This window comes from Lissotriton vulgaris, chromosome 3_1 (genome assembly GCF_964263255.1).
Source record: "Lissotriton vulgaris chromosome 3_1, aLisVul1.2, whole genome shotgun sequence".
Lineage (NCBI taxonomy): Eukaryota > Metazoa > Chordata > Amphibia > Caudata > Salamandridae > Lissotriton > Lissotriton vulgaris.
This window is the reverse complement of record NC_141689.1, coordinates 1,826,206,491-1,826,226,904: the sequence shown is the minus strand read 5'-3', so window position 1 is coordinate 1,826,226,904 and position 20,414 is coordinate 1,826,206,491. Positions and strand designations below refer to the sequence as shown.

The 20,414-nt window shown below is 43.6% G+C and overlaps 1 protein-coding gene across 1 annotated transcript in view; it reads left to right on the top strand.

The window, feature by feature from the left end:
• The window catches only part of PRMT9 (protein arginine methyltransferase 9), a 353,591-nt gene that overhangs the window by 71,842 nt on the left and 261,335 nt on the right, over positions 1-20,414 (top strand). The window contains exons 3-4 of the mRNA XM_086962269.1: positions 3,268-3,504; positions 9,449-9,616. Of these exons, the coding sequence (XP_086818395.1) occupies positions 3,268-3,504; positions 9,449-9,616 (405 nt within the window). The remainder of the gene's footprint in view (positions 1-3,267; positions 3,505-9,448; positions 9,617-20,414) is intronic.

Sequence of the window (20,414 nt, the reverse complement as noted above, 5' to 3'; positions counted from 1 at the left end):
AAATAGCAATGTTGTCCCATACCTCCAGACCTGGCAACCACAGATAGGAGATGGTCCTATACACACCTGGGGACTATCTGATTTTTATCCCAGAGAATCATTCCTCCCATATGCAAGATTAAAGAAGAGGGTAACTTTTGGTTGGGCTGAAATGGCTCCAGGGTGAGGGGCACTAACATCCAGACTTGACCTAATATACTCCGCAATGATCTATTTGGTACCTGATTTCTTTTAAAGATTTTATGCCATAATATTACATGCTGTAAAATGAGATGAAATGAAATGGTGTTTATATATTGCAATGTGCTTTTATGATTTTATACCTCAAAATCGAATAAAGCTAACGAAACGAAACGACTCACTCTCCCATTCTTCTAATGCCTCATACTGAGTTAATCTAGGTCTTGGTTTTAACTCCTACATCTGCATCCTCAAATTTTGTAAATTTTTTCCATTAAAGGTACCATGCTTTTGAAAAGCCAAAACACCATCATCCTTTGTGTACTCCATCCAATTTTCCAACCGTACACATGTATGATAACCACTCTACATCATCATAAATGAAGCAGGCATTTCAGGCGGCGGAATAGGAATACCCCCTGAAGTTAAAACGGGTTTATCTTTCTGGAAGAAATTCTTAATTTTCTTTATAAATGACACTTTTTTCCTTTCTCCATACATTTAGTCACTCGATGAATAAAACAATAATCTGCAAAACCTCAAGCTTTCCTCTCAGGGCGACTTGCACAAAAAGGCAAATGAGAATCGAGCATACAAATTTTCACTAACCAATCAAATTTTTGTTCTTATTCCGGCTTCCAATTAAGCTTTCGGACACACTTGTAATCTGACCAATGCTAGCGTGACCTTTCAAATGACGTCAGTTCTGCTCCTTACTACCGACCCCTCCTTTACAATCTGCGTTTTTCACACACACCTGTTGTTTCCACCAATCCCATCGCAGCTCACTGTGACGTCAGTGCAACTCCGGCAACTGATCCTTCCTTTACAAGGTAATGCGTAAACTTCGTTTTCTTACTTTTCTCTCAAATAAAATCCATTAACAATGACATATAAACATTCACTACTCTGTCTGTTCCACTAAATCAAAGGATAGTTTATTTCTTTTCACTGCAAGTAAAACCTTCCGCTCACTCTTCTTTGAGTAAGACCTTCTGTTTACTTTTCATACACTGTGAATAAAACCTTCTGTTTACCCTTCAATCAAGCTTGGAAGAACCTGCTACTTCTTCGTTGTTACCCTTACTAGGTGATATAAGACGAAGGTTTATTTGCAAACTTCTTTACTATCAATCACTCTCACTTTCATATGAAATAGTCCCTAGTTCAACACTGCCAGCCCTACCTAGCTTCTCAGTGTTATTCCAACAGACGAGTAACCTCACTGCAGTGTTGTTTCTGAGGCCACCCGCTATTCACATTTACCCAGGAAATTCTGGACAACATAAAACAAAACATAACACAAAGTAATAATCAATAATAAATACTTATCACTAATCTGGTCAATACTAACCAAAGCTCTGCTCCCAGAAAACTGGTCCAGCGGGTTATCAGCAACAGGTAATCTAACACCACATACTCAACTGGGACCATAAATTCATTCACAAAACACTGGCAAAAACCGCTGGGGTCATGTTTTATAGTTCTCTAGATTAGTTATCTTTAGTCCCTAACTAAACTTTCACTGATCAAAGAGTTCTTTCCTCTGGTCAATGGACCATTAGTTGAACTAGTTGATGGTGAAATTACAGAAGATTTCAATATTCTTTCACATTGGAAAGTATCACAGAGTCGGGATGTATTTTAAATTATATCTCAGATTAATTCATGTGAACCATTTACACAGTACAGAAGTACAGAACAGGCTCCGTTTCTCACAGGAAGGAAGATTCAAACAATCAACCAAAAATGCATTCATTAATACTTTGCAATGACTTGGAATGAAAGGGAGAGGATAGAGAGAAAAGCACATATGCGTATACATAGATTTAATTGTAGTTACCTAGAATGGTGTGAAAACCAACTCCCAGACCTAGGAATTGGTAGGGGTCCCCCAGCAAAGATCTGGCAAACAAAGACTTCAGAGCAGGAATCAGGATGACCTCTTTATCACCAACGCTTGCGTAGCACCCCTCTCTGACACTCACTTCCTCCTCGAGATTCTTCCGCGATCATCTTCTACATTTATTTGCTTAAGATAATTGGTTCTGCAATTCAGCTTCATTCGTCACTCCGACAACATCCCGGTCTCATGCTTCAGCATCTCCGTCTGGAACTAACTTAACTAACTAAGAACTACCTCAATTATACCTTTCTGTATGTTGGTACCACCCATTAAGGTTTCAAATGTATGACATTTCTAACTCTGATTGGGCAGGCAAAGGGAGGTGATCTTCACACAATGCTTACATATTACTCTTTTCAGTTAGCCCTTTGTTAATAAACCAATCCCCTTAATTCTTTATTCAAACTTTATTTCCCACCCGCATTCACAATCTAATTGTCACAAATTATAAAAAGTCTGCAGGTTCCCATCCATTTCAGTGGACTGTCGTTCCGGTTCTCAGGAAAGTATCCGTTAGCAACCATGGACGATGTTTAAGTTGACATCGCGTCTTCCAGCTTGGTTGCACTACGCATGTGCAATAGAACGAGAGGGAATGGACTGTGGTGCACGTTTCTATTCCCATAATAAGCACTATTGAAAAAGTCAAAAAGACAAATGTTAACATCAAAAATAAATGGTTTCAATGTATACCACCTATCTCTACTCTAATCCCATTTATTTATTGTTACCCTTCCCGGATTAGCATTAGTAAAATAGCTGGGTTTAGCTTTCCAGCAAGCAGGTGGGAAGCGGCAAGCATGTGAGTTTCAACCGGCCATATTGTTAACTACTGCGCAAGTGCAGAAAGTTCCCTTCAAGCAAAGAGATACGTCGTACTATGTAGATGGAGTAGACGACGCATGCGCACTAAAGATTTTTGGTTAGCGGCCATTTTAGAATCACACTCCAGTTACTGGTTAATAAGACACATAGGCAAGCTTAGTCTTTACTCATAAATGTTGTGTAGTGCATATTATTTCCACAATACAGGTTTAGTAAGGGGTTAGACGTTGTATGAGAAGATTGTTTTAAAGCAAGTCTCTTTTTCACGAGTCCTTGCTCCATCAGCACATTGTTTTGTTTTACGTCTGCATATTAAAATTACATTTTTTGTAATGTTTGTATTTTGTTCTCTATAGGATGGGCTTTCGTGATGAAGCTGCTGGGTATTTCTACAAAGCAGTGAAACTAAACCCCGACTATGTGGATGCCAAAGAGAACTTTTATCGAGTTGCTAATTGGCTTGTTGAACGCTGGCATTTTATTATGTTGAATGACACAAAAAGGAATCAGACTTATCAGAAAGCTATCCAGAAGGCAGTCCACTCCGGGTGTGCCACTGTGCTAGATATTGGAACCGGAACAGGGATATTAAGGTTTGTAGCCTATTTTAAGATAAATACTGGAAGCTCAGTGATTGTTTAGTCCCATATTGGCATTTGTAAGTGACAGTTAGTTTGTAGGTCTTGCCTACAGATGGTATTAGCGGTTAATTGTCAAGACCTATTATTAACAATACCATAAATAGAGTGTACTTTGGGTCAGCACCTTGCTCACAGTTGGGTGGCTTTCTTCTCTGTTTCACTACCCTGTTCCAGATTCGATGACTTTCCTCTATAGTCATGTTCCTCTTGCCCAAGGAACATTTCTGTCTCCGTGTTTTAATTGAGTAGCATGTGTTAGCTATTTTCCCTCCCTCTCTGTCTCTCCCTGCTCCCCAACATCCACCTCGCCCCCTCTGTATAGATCTTTAAATGTTTTTAACAGTTCCAAGTTGGCTGCCCCTGCATGTGAATGAAAACGAGGTGGCCATCTTTGAATTCATTTTCTCTTGCTTTTAGAAATGCATGGAAAGAAGACCACTTCGGATGCATGCACATCTGTGGCGATCAGCTTTGAATGGATTTTCTGAAAGCAAAAGAACACTAATTCCATAATTATAACCACCTTAGATGCATGCATAAATGCCACTCTTCTGTTTTTAAGGGGGGGGGGGGGGGCTTGGGAAACAAGCATTGGCAAAGCCAGTAATTTGCAAGGCATAAAATATTTGCTTTGCCAGTGCTTCTTTTCATTGGGATATAAAAACGGTAAATCATTTAACTAAAATATCTACATTGGAGTGTTACTTGCGTGTCAAAAGTAAAGGTGAATTTATCCCATTCATTGTTTTCTTATTCTTGTTGCATACCCTTTACCAGTGGTCATTACTTGTAGGTTACTAGATTCAAATGCAAGGTCCAAGCAGTTTAAAGCACAGGGAAAACCCACGGGCCTTCAAAGCATTGCTTATGTCCTGTGTGCCCTGCAATACAGTACATCTGCTGTCTTTTCTTTTGTGTGATTGAGTTACCACTTCCTTTGAGGTTTTGTAACAATACAATGGCTTGCGACTGGGATTCCAGTCGCAATCTGTTGATACATCCAATACCGAATTTCAATTTGCAAGGTATGTATTAAAGAATCCCCTTCCAAATTACTATTCTGTAACCATTACTAAACCCATTTAGTGATTCGTTAATCCTTCACCAAATTTCGAAGTGGGTTTATGGATTACCAAAAAGCCGTTTTGCACAAAAAGGCTTTGTGCATCTGGCCTTTATTGCTTGACTAGATGATAGCCCATTTGGAGAAAAAAAGATAATGCAACTATTTGACAACAGGTGTTACATTTAAAAAAGTATGCTTTGAAAGCCATGTCAAATAATGATCCCAGACACTAGAAGGATACATCACCTGAGAAATATCAGCGAACTGTTGTTCAACTTATTTTTTCTATCAGGGGCTTACTTGTAATAATCACAACGAAATATGCCTTGGTTAAATATTTAGATCAAGTACAGTATAGATCAGATTCCATCATATGTTTAATGCAGCTGCATCTTTGTAGGAAATTGTGTTTTTGATTGAGGGGTGGTGAAATCCCTTCATGAGCAACAACCACTACAGTCCTTGTCAGGGTGAAGCACATAAGTCACTAAACTAACCTTTGCTTAACCTGGTAGGTTGGCACAAAACAGTCAGGCTTAACTTGAAAACACTGTGTAAAGTATTTATGCAGCACACATACACCAATCATGTGAAAACACAACAGAAGAGGTATCATACACCAATTTAGAAAATATAGAGTACAATGTAATATATTATTTGACACCAAAACAAGAAAAATCCAATTAGTAGAACTGGAGATCTGCAATTTTAAAGGTTTAAGTAAAAATAGCGGCAAGAAGCAGAAATCGCTAACTGTGCTTATCCGCTAGGCCAGTACACAGCCACAAGTTTAGCCCGACTGCGAGGGGGTGCTGGCTTGATACAGGGACCAGACCAGTTCAGCTGAAACAGCTGTCTCCTCAAAGTCTGGAGTGCAGAGTTTAAAAGTTCTGAATTTTACTGGAGCTCAACTGATGCTAGCCAAGGGTCAAGGACTTGAAGATGCACCTCTTGCGGACCAGGAATACACTCCAGCTGAGGCCAGCAGGGCTCAGGCAGGACCAGTAGCAAGTCCAGGCAGGGCCAATTGTAGGTCCAGCCAGGGCCAGATGTAGGGAGGCCTTTGGAGCTTGTTGTATCTCTGTAGCTCAGAACAGGAGGTCAGCCAACTGATACCTGGGATCAAGCAGCAGGGCACCCTTCTGAGAAACAAGGCAGGCCTCAAGCAGTAGGGTAGCCTCTGATGTACAAGGAAGTCCTTCTGGGCATCCTCCGCAGTTCCTGGATTGAACTGAAGAGGAGTGGGTCTGGGGTTTCTATTTGTTTACCTGGTGCCAGCTTTGAAGTGGAGGAAACGTCTGGAGTCTTCCCCCCATACACATAAACAGATGGGTCTGGAATTTCCATTCTCCCTGTTCAGACTCCAAAGGGTCTGGGGTGATATAGGGCTAATAAGTTTTTGTGAGTATGAGGCAGCTCCTTTGAAATGAAGTGGGACCGGGAATATCTCTGCCCCACACATTCTAGCAGGATGGCCCAACCTGACAACAGTCAGTCCCCCTTTGTTTCACTGTTTGGGAGGAATACGCAGAGGCCAGCAACCATGCTAATCAGTCATGTGACCCAGGATACATGCTACAGGCACCAAATAGTTAGGAGAAGAATATACCAACTTTCTAAAAGGGGCATTTTAGGAATTGTGATTCAAAATCTGACTTTTCCATTAAAGAGTATTTTACGTTCCAATTCTTTTAAGACCTAGTGTTCTCCTATGGGAGAGGTAGGCCTCACAGTAGTGAACAAAGAATTTAGGAGTTTTTCACTACCAGGACCTGTAAACCTTAAAAGTACATGTTGATCTTTTCAATTGCACTGCACCCTGCCCAAATGGCTGTTTAAGGCCTACATTAGGGGTGACTTATATTAAAAAGGAAGGTTTAGGCTTGGCAAAGGGGTTATTTTGCTAAGTCAAATTGGCAGTTTCCAATTGCACACAGGCTGCAATGGCAGCACTGAGACATGTTTTAAAGGGCTTCTTAAGTGGGTGGCTCAAAAAGTGGTGCAGGCCCATTAGTAACATTTAATTTACAGGTCCTGGGCACATGTTGTACCGCTTTACTATGGACTTATAGTAAATTAAATTGCCACTTAGGTATAAGCCAATATTACCATGTTTAGGAGAGTGAGCAAAAGAACTTGAGCACTGGGTAGCAGTGGTAAAGTGCATAGAGTCCTAAGGCCAACAAAAAGGAATTTCAGCAAAACAGGTGGGGGAGAGCAAAATGTTTGGGGGAAACCACCTTAAGGCTGACAGGTCTAACCATCTTGTTTGCAGTAGACTTTACAGCAGCTTCAACTTTGCAGTCTCCGATCTGTTGCGTCTCTTGATGTTCTGATGCAAGTTAAAAAAAATTGCTTTGCACCACAGCAGCAAAAGGATTAATGTATATTTAACCACTTTTTTTTTTTCAAAGCTCTTTTTATTGAAAGATCACAATATCAACGCAGCCCTCCGAGCCCAGAAGGCACTGCAAGCAGATCATTCCAACAACAATTACGATCCGTAAATTATACAGTTATATGTCCCAGCTCTTAACAGCCCACCTCCCAAAACCCCCCCCCACAACTCCCATCCCGTCCCCAACCCCCCGCCCTGCCCAGTGTTGCCATGTCCCCTTGCAAAACAGCAATGAAAAAAAAACAAATGCATCGTGTACTATATCACCCCCTGGCCACATCTCGCCGACCCTTCATCATCTCTAGACAGTGGCGGCGGCTCCAGCCATATCCCCCGGTAGTCTGCCCAACTTTTCCATATTTTGTAATGTTTCTTAGGGCACCCTCTGGCCTCATAGACAGGGCGTTCCAATCCCATACAAAAGTCAAGGCCCTGTTTCCATACTGTCAATCTAGGTGCTCGAGGGTCTTTCCAGGCTTGTGCTATGTCCCGTTTTGCTAGAGTGAGGCCCAGCAACAGCAGATGTCTCTTGTAGATATTGCCCCCCACTCCCTCAAGGACAGGAAGGAGCCCTAGTTTGAGGGTGCGCGGGAGCTCCCAGCCCAGCACCTCCGACAGGCAGTCCCATACATTGCTCCACCTCTGCGCCAACCCATCACAGCTCCACACCGTATGTAAGAACGTGCCAACCGCTCGTCCGCACCTCAGGCAATCGGGGGACGCAATCAATCTTGCTTTCCACAGTTGTTCCCTGGTGTAATAGGCCCTGTGTAAATATTTAAATTGAATAAAGCGCAGGCGCACAGCAATAGCCGCTCCCCTGGGGGCCTCAAGCGCCTCCCGCCAATCCTCTTCTTCCAAATCACCCACGTCCCCCGCCCAGACCTCCCGCAGATGTTGTAGGGACGATGAACAGTGTACCACAAGGGTCTGATAAATAAGGGAGATCTTCTTGTCCTCCAGTTCCCCCATGAACACTTAAGCTTCTATAGGGCTGAATTCGGGCAGAGAGTCGAGGCCCTCCAAAGCGGGCATGATAGCATGGCGAAACTGCAAATATCTGAGAAACTGTGTCCTAGGCATGTCATATTCACGACTGAGGTCCTGAAACGATTTAAGAGAGGTGCCCCGCATAACATGGCCCAGATATTTAACCACTTTTAAGACCATTTTATTCATTTATTTATCTAGAGTTTTATATAGCGCTGGCTAGGCCTGGAGGTATCACAGCGCTTTACAGAGAAACAACAGGAGTTACGATGAGACAATAGTACAAATACGAATTACAAGTTACAATAAATTAAACAATTGTTGCACAGTCATTATACAGAAAGTGGCAAATCGTAGGGGGGAGAAAAGGCAAGGGGACATGAAAAGGATTGTGAGTGAAGGTGAGAGGAGAGAAGGGAACATGGGTGGAGGTTAAGGCAGTCCAGCAAGAAAAGAGAAAAACGTTCAGGTCATTGGGGGAGTCAGGAGGGAAGGACGGATCTCAAACAGGGTGGCGGGCCAGGGTCACGGGAAAAAGACGGAGACCAGCACCAAAATGGCGGGGTGCACAAAAGTTGAAAATCCTGGGAGAAAGACCAGAGAGCAGGATTGAATTTAGTTGAGTCATAGGGTGGGCGAAGCCCACAAGCCAAAGTTGGACGGAAGTCTGTATAGGGAGTGCATAGGCGCAGGACCACGGGGACATCAGAGTTGACGATCTGCAAGGCGAAGATCCGCTGATTCATCCTCGGGGTTGGGGAGCAGTCTTGGGAAAAAGAGAGGCAGCAGCGAAGTCCAGGGCGGGCGCACTTCACAGGTACAGGAATGGTTAAACCCAGTAGCGTCACACCACTGCGCCGAGTAGAATATTCGCCACCGTACCCTGTACCTGGGAAGGACTCGGGGGTCCAGATGGTAGATTTTAGGCGAAGCACGCCCAAGCAGAAGGCCAGGATTGAGAGAAGAAGACGGTCAGGATGGAGAGAGGCATACAGGCAATAGCGGGGACTGGGATTTTTGCATTTTGGGTCTGAACTTCCCTAGTGCCTTGTCTAATTCTATTAGATGTTGACATTGAGAATTCTGAAAATGCTAACATTGCTGTTGCTTCACTTTCTAAGGGTCTTGCATGGTCCATGGAGTGATCCAAGTTGAAGGAATCTGCACTGATGGATGTGAAATGGGTTGTAGCTTAGAATTCTGCATTAGGCAGTGCATTACCTTACTCGCCTCTTTGGAGAGTCATCCGCCCATGGCTATGTTTGCAAATAAATGATCAGCACAAGTATTTAATCTATGGAATGACATGCTGGAACTGCTGTTGAATTATTTATTTCCTATATTTTGGAACGCACATGTGATATTTTGGGAGCTGGGAATTCATATTCTTTTATATGTGTTTAAAGATTATTTAAGATTTTGTTCTATGTCTTTTTTTTCAGTATGTTTGCTAAAAAGGCTGGAGCACCTCATGTCTATGCATGCGAGTTATCGAAGACCATGTATGAAGTAGCGTGTGATGTAGTAACTGCAAACAATATGGCTGAAGACATCAAACTATTGCACATGAAGTCCTTTGATATAGAGATTCCAAAGCACATACCTGAGAGGTAATGGAAACACTTTCTTGAATTAGTTAATAAATTCTCATGACTTTTCAAAATATATCATATTTTGTTGTAGTATCTGGTTGTTTTCTAGTAGTAGTTTATAATATATGTCAACAAATACGTGTAGACCATAAAAGTAAACTAAGAGCATGTAATGACCTGATAATTCTGCCAATCACCAGGGCATACTGAACCTATCCCCTCCTGGGACCCAAAAGGATACAACACTTCACAATACTTACCCAAGAAAGGAATAATACTAATGATTACCTAGAATATATGGCTATTGCCGAGGAGCTCGCAAACAACAATAACAACGCAAACAACAACAATACCACCGGTGATAACAACACAAACAACCCAGGAAAAACAATGCATACAAGGGGCCCTCGGCAAACAACGCAACAAAGCCCACCCAGGTGGGACTGTATAAACAACGCATACCCCTCCTAACAATGCCTCGTGGTGGATTACTTGTTACTTTGGCTTTCCCTGGATGAGAGCGGGGACATCCCTCTCTCAACAACTACCTGCAGGAAGGGAAACTTACCATCCTTCTGATGCTACAGCACTTGGGTCTGAAGGGCCCTGACCTCCCATCCCAAATAACACGGACAAATAATGATATACTCTGGGGTTTCTTTATTATACAATGATAGAAGGACAAAATAAAGAAATTACTACTATGTCACAATAGGCCTTCTTCACATCAATCCCTAAGCAATTGCTAAAATGCAATCAGTATGTACATATACAGAGCTTATATGCAAGTAAATGCATAGAACCTGAAAATAAGAGACAACAGTCATATAAGAACAGTTAGAATGCTTGCAGTGCCTTCTGGGCTCGGAGGGCTGCGTTGATATTGTGATCTTTCAATAAAAAGAGCTTTGAAAAAAAAAAGTGGTTAAATATACATTAATCCTTTTGCTGCTGTGGTGCAAAGCAATTTTTTTTAACTTGCATCATAACATCAAGAGACGCAACAGATCGGAGACTGCAAAGTTGAAGCTGCTGTAAAGTCTACTGCAAACAAGATGGTTAGACCTGCATAGGCCACTATTCCCGTAAAGAGCCCGAATTAGTATGCTAGATGGCATTAGAGTATGCCAAAGCCAATAGGCAAGCTTTGCCTTTGAGCAAGATACAGTTAGATACAGAAAGAACATTATCGTGTCTTACTTTACAGCTAGTTCATATTATGCAGGCCTACACAGCACTGTATTAGAGCAAAATATACTGAGATGGTAGTGGGCAATGGTCATAATCGAGCCAATTATCCATAAAATGGCTCAATCACTACATTCCACCCATGACCATTGTCCAATTCCACCGATTGTATACAAACATTAAACAGGACGTAAATCATTACTAGAATAATAGGAAACATAACTAACAGATCGTGATACAGTACCAGGACGAAACATATTTAAAAGATTAGGTAAACATTGGATGCAGCAACATATAGCAATAAGAAAGGAGACTGCTAACAGTGCATCACCCAAAATAGAATGAAGGAAATTAAAATCAGCAGCCACCCAAAAACCCAATTAAACCACCCCTGATCAGATTTAGACGAACTTCCATGGACAAATTATGTAGAGCATTAATGTGGGACTGAATAGATCTCGAATGGTGTGACAAATTAAAGCAACACAGGCCCTCAAAATCGGAGCACCCGGTGAGACCTCTGGGCTATATATGAATCCCCAAAAACCCACACTGTGGGTCCTGGGGGGTGCTCATGAGGCGGGGGAATGGGCATCAGCCCTTCAATTGGCGACGGGAGATGAAATATTTGGGGGTATTCTTGCCCGATGTCCCGGCAGTATCCAGGGATCGTAATCTGATCCCGGTCTGGGATCGTACTAAGGAGGATCTCAAAGTGTGGTCTCGCATGCCTCTGACGATTTATGGTAGGTCAGCTATTTTTAAGATGGTGGCGCTCCCTCGTCTCCTCTACCAGTTCCAAAACCATCCCTACCAGATTTCGCCCCTATGGTTTTGGCAGGTCAACTTGGCACTGGGTGGGTTTTTATGGGGGGGGCGGTTAGGGTGGACCTGCGTACATGCTTCCTGTCTACATACACCGGGGGCCTGGCTACTTCAGATGTCCTCTCCTACTACCAAGCCGCACACTTTCTGGTTCTCAATGAATGGTGGTACGGGTATAGGAATGACCCAGCCTATGCGGTTGAGCGGCAGCTCATGGGCAGCAACTCCTTACATACACTACTTAGTGGATTAGTTTCCGGTCAGATCTTGGGCCGTGGATTGCAGCAACAGAGCAGAGCGGGAGCGAAGGACGCCGAACAAACAACGCGTTGCTGCAGGAGCAGGAGTTCGGCATCTGGTGCAGAGCACTGAGAGCGGAGCGTGACTCACAACGCGGCTCCGGGAGGCTCACGCGGTTCGGAACATAATTTCCCCGTCTCCCGACTGCCGATTTCCGACTCTCGGAGGAAGGGCCGTCACAGGCTCGCTAACCGGGTTAACCGGGCCACAGCTTACAGCCAGTAGCCAGCAGCCAGCAGCCCCATCCCCAGCCTCAGACAAGAGCCTCTGCCTTACCCCCGCAGGTGCACAGCCGGGTGGTAGGTTCAGCGAGGGGTGGGTCAGGACAACAAATAAAGCTTGCATCACACGAGACTTGGATACGCACACTGCAGCACGCTGCCTTAGCTCCACTCCAATCCTGCTATTACTACAGGTGAGCAAAGAGGCGAGCGTTGGGAGACAGCAGTCAGGAGTAAACGACTGGGGGAAGGAAAGGAGGTGAGGAGTGAGTGTCGGCATCTTGCACCTGTACCTCACCTGTACCCCGCCCGTCAACACACAGCCAGCGCTCCTTACATCAGCTTACGTCGGCACAAATGGGCCTCTCCTTGGTCTAGGCCAGTTATTCAAGCCTCAGCACTGAAGGCAGCGAGGGCTGTGAAGGTCACTGGGACCCCTGAACGGGGGGCAGGGGGGGCAGCCGTACGGAGGAAATTTTGCACGTCTGTGTTTGAGTTTACGCTAGGCTCCAGTGAACGACAACTCAGAGATCCTACAGGCTCAGGTTTGGAGCCTCCTGGGTGCCCCTAAGTGCCCCCGAAGCAAGAGCGGCTTCAGAAGGCATTTAGAGAGAACTTAAAACTGACCCAGAACCTAGAACCTAGAACCTAGATCGGACTAAGACTAAGGACTGAAGACTGAGGATCCCTGACCAGACCAGACCTAGCGGGTCGCTCTTCAAACTATCTTTCACTGCGACCGACCCCCAGCACTGGTCTTCCGCGTTGCAAAGGCTAAACGATGACTGGGTGCATGATGAGAGGGTGGAGGTGTGCGGCGAGCGGAGCAGGTGCATAGCCAGCGCCAAAGTCAGAGCCAGCAATTATGCGGTTGGGCAGAGTGAGGAAGGCTCCGGTAGAGAAGGCAGCTGCCCCAAAGGGACTTGCTAAACTGAGACAAATCGAAAAAAAAAAGCAAACAAGGCAATCTAGACCTTAAAAAGCCCATTAATCTCACCAATAGCCTCTTTATTTGAAAAGCCTAAACCAAATAAAAAAGGCACACAGAACCTACGATTTCAATTCTTAAAGGACCCCGGATCATCTCTTTTTGCAACAACAGGGGAAGTATAGGGTTTGATGACTCCTTTGGCACCCTTAAAACACCTAAAGGGGAGTGATCTGAGGAGGGAAGATTAAATTCAAATGACAACCCTTGAGAAATCAAACTTATTTCTTAGCGAAAAAAGTTACTTGCTTAAAAGGACAGAACAACTGGAAGACATAGACAACAAAAAAAGAATGGGGAAATACCAACAAAAAATAGCCTTATCACACTAGCAACAGTACACATGGCCTCAGATGATTTTAACCCCTTCCATGCTGATGACGAGCCCAGCTCGTCACGTAAAGTGCGTGTTGGAACCTGGGATGTCAGGTCACCTAGGGTAGCCTGGCCTAGGGCAAGAAATGCATTTCAGAGGCACAAGTGTGAAGGTTGCAAACCACCCAGCAGTAAATCCACGCAATAACACTTAAAAAGGACACTACACCACTTTGTTAGAAAAATATGTACTGGTTTATAAAAATAATATCTCTGCTCTTTGGTTACAAAATTTACAATTTAGGCATTTCAGTTTGTCTTGGAAGCAATTACTCTACTCTTGAACTACTAACACAATTTAGCAACCAGTATTTACAGTACCATACATTTAGTCACACACCATAACCCTGTCTGGCAGGTAACACTTACACTTCCATAGGCCGGTTAGATATGGCCTGTACTCTACAGTTGGTCTCAGAAATAGCGATTATACTTTTAAACTGCTATGCAAGTTATCAATTAATGTTAACAGTACATTACATATAGTCACGCACCATAACCATATCTGGCAGGTAACCCTTATCCTTTCATAGGCCAGTTAAATATGCATTGTGCTTTGCTTTGCTCCTCAGAAATTCTACTCCACCCGGGGGGGGGGGGGAGGGGGGGGGGGGGGCAAGCTGTCATGAATTGTCAAGAGCCAGGGGTTTAATGAGGCCTTTATACTTCTTTCACCCCTCAGGTAAAATCAGGCTTCTTGAATCGGTGAATTTTTGTAAGTTATGCCACTCGTTTTACAGGCCCTCCACCCCCTTCTTCTAAATCAGTGCTGCCCAGTGTGGGGAAGAAGACAGACGATCAGGAGGCCTAACCAGCTCTCCCTCGCCACCCCTCACTCTTCCCGGCTTACTTGCGAGGGCGGCCAGCAGGCGGTTCTTCCGCTCACCCTCTGCCTCAAAACGCTTCTCCTCCGATGGTCGGCCTCCCCGCCCCCTCGCAGAGGAGCGGAGGCCCTCCCAGGTGCAACCCGGGCCGCTGTTCGGTGATTCAGCCACTCGACCGGCTGCTCCTCACCGACAAGGATCTGTCCCTCGGCGCTCGGCTCGGTCCTCAGCCACTTGACGACGCCGCCTCCTCCACTCAGCTCCCCTCAGCGACGGAAGACGTCGACTCTCACCAGGCGATTACTTCTGCGCATGCGCGGGGATATAGCGTCTCCGCACCGGGCCTGCTCAGTCCTAGGCCCCTCCTGAAAGGCAGTCCCCAATTCAGTGGGGAATTAGTGCGCTGGCGCTGGCAAGAACACTTCGTCCTCACTCTTCTGATCCCACCGGCGCGCTGTCACAGAGCGCGGTAGGCGCCCCCGGGGTCCCGATCACGGCGAAAGCCTACAAGACTTCCCAGGCTAGATGGGACCTTTCTCCACTCTCCACCACCTTGACAATTAGAAGAGGGTCGGCTCACTACCAGTCCTGACACAGGTAAGAGGTGCCCAGCGCCACCCAGGCCAAAAGCTTCCTTATTGCCCTCAGAAGGGAGGGGGGATCAAAGGGGCTTCCACAGGATAAAGCCACAGTGCACTTTTTCAGCACTAGACCACCAGCCCTCCTTACTGGACAGATAAAGGGGCACAGGAGTCTTCTTAATTCAGTTCCTAGATCACGAAAGTTAACCCCTACCTAACTGTCCAGGGTCAGCAGGATGAACTAGCTTGGCTAGGACAACAGGAATGGGCAGTGGGAAAGCCTTAACAGAGGGCTACTCTTGTAGAGCAATCCACCCTTCAGGATCCTACCCCTACCAGACCTCAGCCTTCACTCTAACTGCTCCTCACTGACAGACAAAATGGCTGCCCAGCATCCCGCCTTATATAGGCTGACCCTCAGTGGTCCAGAATGTACCAGAAGGTTCTGAACGCCCTATACTAGTCTATGGGCAAGTTCTGGGTTTGGCAGTTAGGGCAGTTGGTAGCCACCATTTTGTGGTTCCAACTTTTCCTGTCAGAACAGGCCTCTGGGCCTGAGGTGAAAAACTATGAGGGGGAAAAGAACACCTATCCCCTTGACCAACACCTAGAAAAAGTCAGTGGACAAAAATTATTAAGGGTATGAGGGGCAAAAAGGGGACAAAATAAATAATAATTTGGAGGGACTACGCAAAAAGCCAGACAGGACTAACAGTGCGGTTTTAAAAAACTCAGCACAGGAGCGGAATTGCGCTAGCGCGCATGCGGTTAAAAATATAACAGTGCAGCAAGAGCTCCCATCTACTCCAAGAACAATTAGGGGAGACCGCATGTTAACTAGTGTGGTTACAAGTGATATTATGACGAGTCCCAATTCGGAAGCTATAAGGAAAGATCAACTGAACTCTACACAATCTTTACATGCAAGTACTGAGGATCTTGCTCACCTCTGGCTTAATTCATGCTACACGTTAGTCAAAACGGACGAGCCTCTGGCTGACAAAACCACAGTAGACAAAGAGGTGGCACCAGAGGAAGAAACAGGAAGTGAAGAAGCTGAGAATAAATCATCCAGCATATGTCACAACAGAAGCCAACATAAGCTAATAGATATCAGAGTAAATACGTCACCATTACAAAACGAGAGACGTCACAAGACATCAAAAAATGAGGATAAAGTTAATTCCAGCAATACGGAAGGGCAACCGGATTATGTTACTCCATTACTACAAGCTTTGCAAACATCAACACCAACGTTAATAATGCAATCAGACAAATTGGACATACAAATATACCTAATGAATGTTATTGCATCATACATAGCTGGGATAAACACAAAACTGGACAATCTAAATAATTTAATCAAAAGAGCACAATCAATTTACCCTCCGCAGGAACCAGTCTGCACCTGTGGACCAATTTTAGATAAATTGAGCTTATTACCACCAATGCTAGAACAGATGCTTACCTTAAATAAACGTTTCATCATCCCAGTATCTATGACAGAACAACTCAGAGCTTCTATAAATAAGCCACAGCCTCAAGCCGATATTTACTTTAGTTCAGGGCAAAACAACGAAGTACAAATCACTAAACTTGGAAATGTCAAAAGTAAGGATAATACAAAAGAAATAGTAACAAACGATGCAAATGATCTACAAGAAATAAAGCCGACACAATCAAGGAGACAACGAAAGAAGGAAAGAAAAGTAGGGAACAAAAAATTTGTCTCAGAGTCCCAGCTTGGCATCAAAATATACCCTATTTTTACTAAATCCAAAGCAGTAAGACCGAAAGAGGATTTTACCTGCGAAACCAGACCGGAAATAACTTTAAATAACTCAGCTTCCCTTATTGCAGGAAGAGATGAAAAGAATATCGATACAACTCAGATTCCAAAAAAAGAACTTAAGGGCTCATTAACATTAGAAAGAGAGGTTTGCTCCTCACACACAACAAAAGATACGCAGAATGAGGCGCCAACCGGCAAATCCATATCTACGACAGGATCCTCCGAAAAAAACATACGAACTACAAATCGGGTAGATGAAAAAATCAGTCATTCTTGTAGTGAAGAAAAAATGCAGTCAATAGAAACCCAGAAGAGCATGCAGCTTCTGGATAAGGTAAAAGATATAGGAAGCTATTACACAGAGGGGCACCCTAAAACAACTGAGACAATAATAGTACTAAAGCCTCAAACCCAGTCGAACGCCCAAAAATCTGCTTGGGACCCACCTATAATCAAGGTATCTGATTGTGGAATCGTTCAAACACTCACGGAATACTGTACAGAAGCAGAGGAAAAGATAAAGATTGCCTCATCACCACAGAGAGCGAAAGAAACGGGAGATCAAGATCCCGCAGGAGTACATCAACGTCTAATATGGACACCGGAATATGAAACGCAGGGCAGGCATGACACTTTGAACAGGAGTAATATTTTGAAACTTATGGCTGAAATTACAGAACTAAGTGACATTCAATCAATAGATCTAGTAGCCGTACAATTTCTTCAGGGGAACAACCAGGAAACAAAAGAACAAACATTAACCACCTGGAAAACACCAGAGATAGCGCAAATTATACTAAGAAGATCGGACCTATTTCTAACCTGGGGTATCCAATTATCAATGCCCAGTACTCCTCGTTACCCATTTCCCTTAACAAAACTTTGCGGACAGCAAACTAACAGAAAATTAGATAAGCGGGTACCACAAAAGCATGTCTACTCAATTTTACATAACACTAAGGGTAGAAGTGAGACAGCCTATTCCTTGGCAGGAGCAGATGTAGATAGTGCAGGGAAGCCCACCTCAACAATGGATCAATGGAATTGGCTTTCCAGCTTGCTAAGTGACAAGAGGAGAAACTGACCAAAGAGCGAAAGGGTGATACACGCAGAATCCGAAGGTGTTCATTTGCTATTGTGGAACATAGCTGGGGTGAAAAAATTGCTAGAGAACGGATTGGCTCTAAAAGAGTGGGCTAATTGCGACATAATTGCCCTACAAGAAACGTGGTTGCAAGAAGATATTCCGATAGCAGGCTTTGCCCACTACACTGTAGCAGCAGAAAAATTTAAGCACTATGGCTGCGCAATAGGTGGCCTGACAGTCTATGTATCTACAGCTTTAATAATTAAAACGGAACAGCTTAAATCTCCTGACCCTAGTATACAACTAATTAAATTCTCGGATCAAAACATAGTTAACAAAAGAACGATAATCTTGATTAATTATTACACACAACCGAAGTTCCGAGTCAAAAAGGTAAAAAATGCTCTACTAAGTAAAGTAATTACAGGCCTTCGCAGCACCGAGCCTTCGTGGAACATAATAGTGACTGGAGACTTCAATTCAAACTTGATATTCGCGCCGGAAGAAGATGAAATATTAACAGCAGACAATATCTATTGGTGTGTCCTACAGCAGTCTCAAGTTGGGGCGCGGATTCGAAAGGATCGACTGGGCCAGCAATTAGTGACAGATCTCGAGTACCAAGGTATGCGAGTGCTTAATGGAAGGACAGACAAAGACCATCCGCCAAAAAAAACGTACTACGGCCCGCGAGCCCAATCAACCCTTGACTTTACAATTTTAAGTCTTTCATTAATCCCATTACTAGTTAGCTTTTATATATATTACACCCCCTTGAGTGATCACGCGTTTCAACACATCAAATTTAATTTTTGCATGGAAAGATTTCAACCATCTAACTTACTGGAGGGCCAATTAGACACAATTAACCAAAAACTTATTAATTGGACGAACACAAATACAATTGAGTGGTTTTTGATAATAAAGGATATCCTGGCTGAATTAGGAAACAATCCAATGAATAAGATTCAAGCCTGGTCTCTCTTCTTAGGCAAACTAAAGATGAAAATTAAAGTTCCGAGCATGAAGGACAAAAAACCCTGTCCAATCACTGAACTCCCGAAAGAGGTACAAGATCTAAGAAGGGCCTTAAGAAGAACACAAAAGAAGTTACAATTAAATAACACAGAAGGACTACTATTGGAGACATTTCTCCTACAAAGAAAAGAATATAAAAAGAAGATCCGGGAATTCAAAAAAAGGAAAACTGGGAGCTTTTGGACTAAATTGCTATTCAGCATTAAGCATCCAAACTCAAATACATTTTGGAAACAATAAATCAATTGACCAGACATCGAAACATCTTAATGTCGAATGTGCAGGAAACTGAATGGGTCAGCTTCCTTTCGCAAAAATGTAAACAAAACTTAACAAATGCTCCACGGAAACAACCAACATCGGAAAATCTGAAAAAACTGAACTCAGACGAAGAAAGCTGCTGTCAGTCCCCAATAATAGACCTACTCCAAACATCTACGCCAGTAGTAAATCATGCCATCTATTCAGCAGAGGAGATAGCAAAAATAATCAAAAAGGGCAAAAGTAATGGGGCTCTAGGGCCGAATGGCATTCCCCAAGCGATCTACAAACACGCCTCAGAATACTGGAGCTCTCACTTCGAGAACCTCTTTGCCGATGTACAGATTAATAATCAAGTACCGGACAGCTGGCAAGGCTCAATGTTAACGCCCATATATAAAGGAGGAAAAAGAACAAACCCAATTAATTGCAGATTATTTGCACTGCAGGATGTTGAAGCTAAATACTTTGCATCATTACTTCTGAAAGACCTGGTAAACTGGTCCGGGGAAAGAAACCTGATTCCAATTAACCAAACAGGATTCAGAGAAGGGATTGGAACAACCTCCAACATGTTATCCATTACAATGGTTGCTGAAAAATGCAAGCGTGAGAAACAGGACTTGCACCTGTGTTTCATAGACCTAAAAGCGGCTTTCGATAGCGTGGACCGGAATCTGCTGTGGGCAAAGTTAAAAGCATGGGAAATACCAGAGAGGATACTGAGGGGTTAGTTATTATTCTACACTGACACCTGGACTCAAGTAAAACTTGGGGAAGGTACCAGCCTATCGAGAAAAGTGTATTCAATACACACTCCCTGAAATTAGGCAAGCTAAAACTTTCTCACCTTGCTTACGCAGAAGACATAGTGCTATTGAGCTTAACTAAAGTTGGTTTGATGAGGCTCCTAACTGTACTTTCATATTTTCTGTCTATAAACAAGTTGGAACTTAACTCAACAAAAACAATGCTTCTTACTAATCGATCAGCTGCACATCATAACATCTGGCTAGAAGGTAAACAACTGGAAAAAGTATCCTGTTATAAATACTTGGGATACTACATAGATGACAAGTTATAAAAGATCAGAAAAAATATATGACACAGAGAGCGGGGGCCTTAATATTCGCATTTAGCTCACTGGCAAAAAAGCTGGAAGGGCCATCATTGAGGCCGCTCCTGACAGTTATCTCTAGCAAATCACTGCCCACCTTATCATATGCCAGCGTCGCTATGCACCGAAAAGATTCTGCAATTCTTAACAACCTAATAACAAAAATCTATTAAAAGGTTCTTCAACTTCCCAGTTCAGCCTCACCGGAGCAAATGTGAT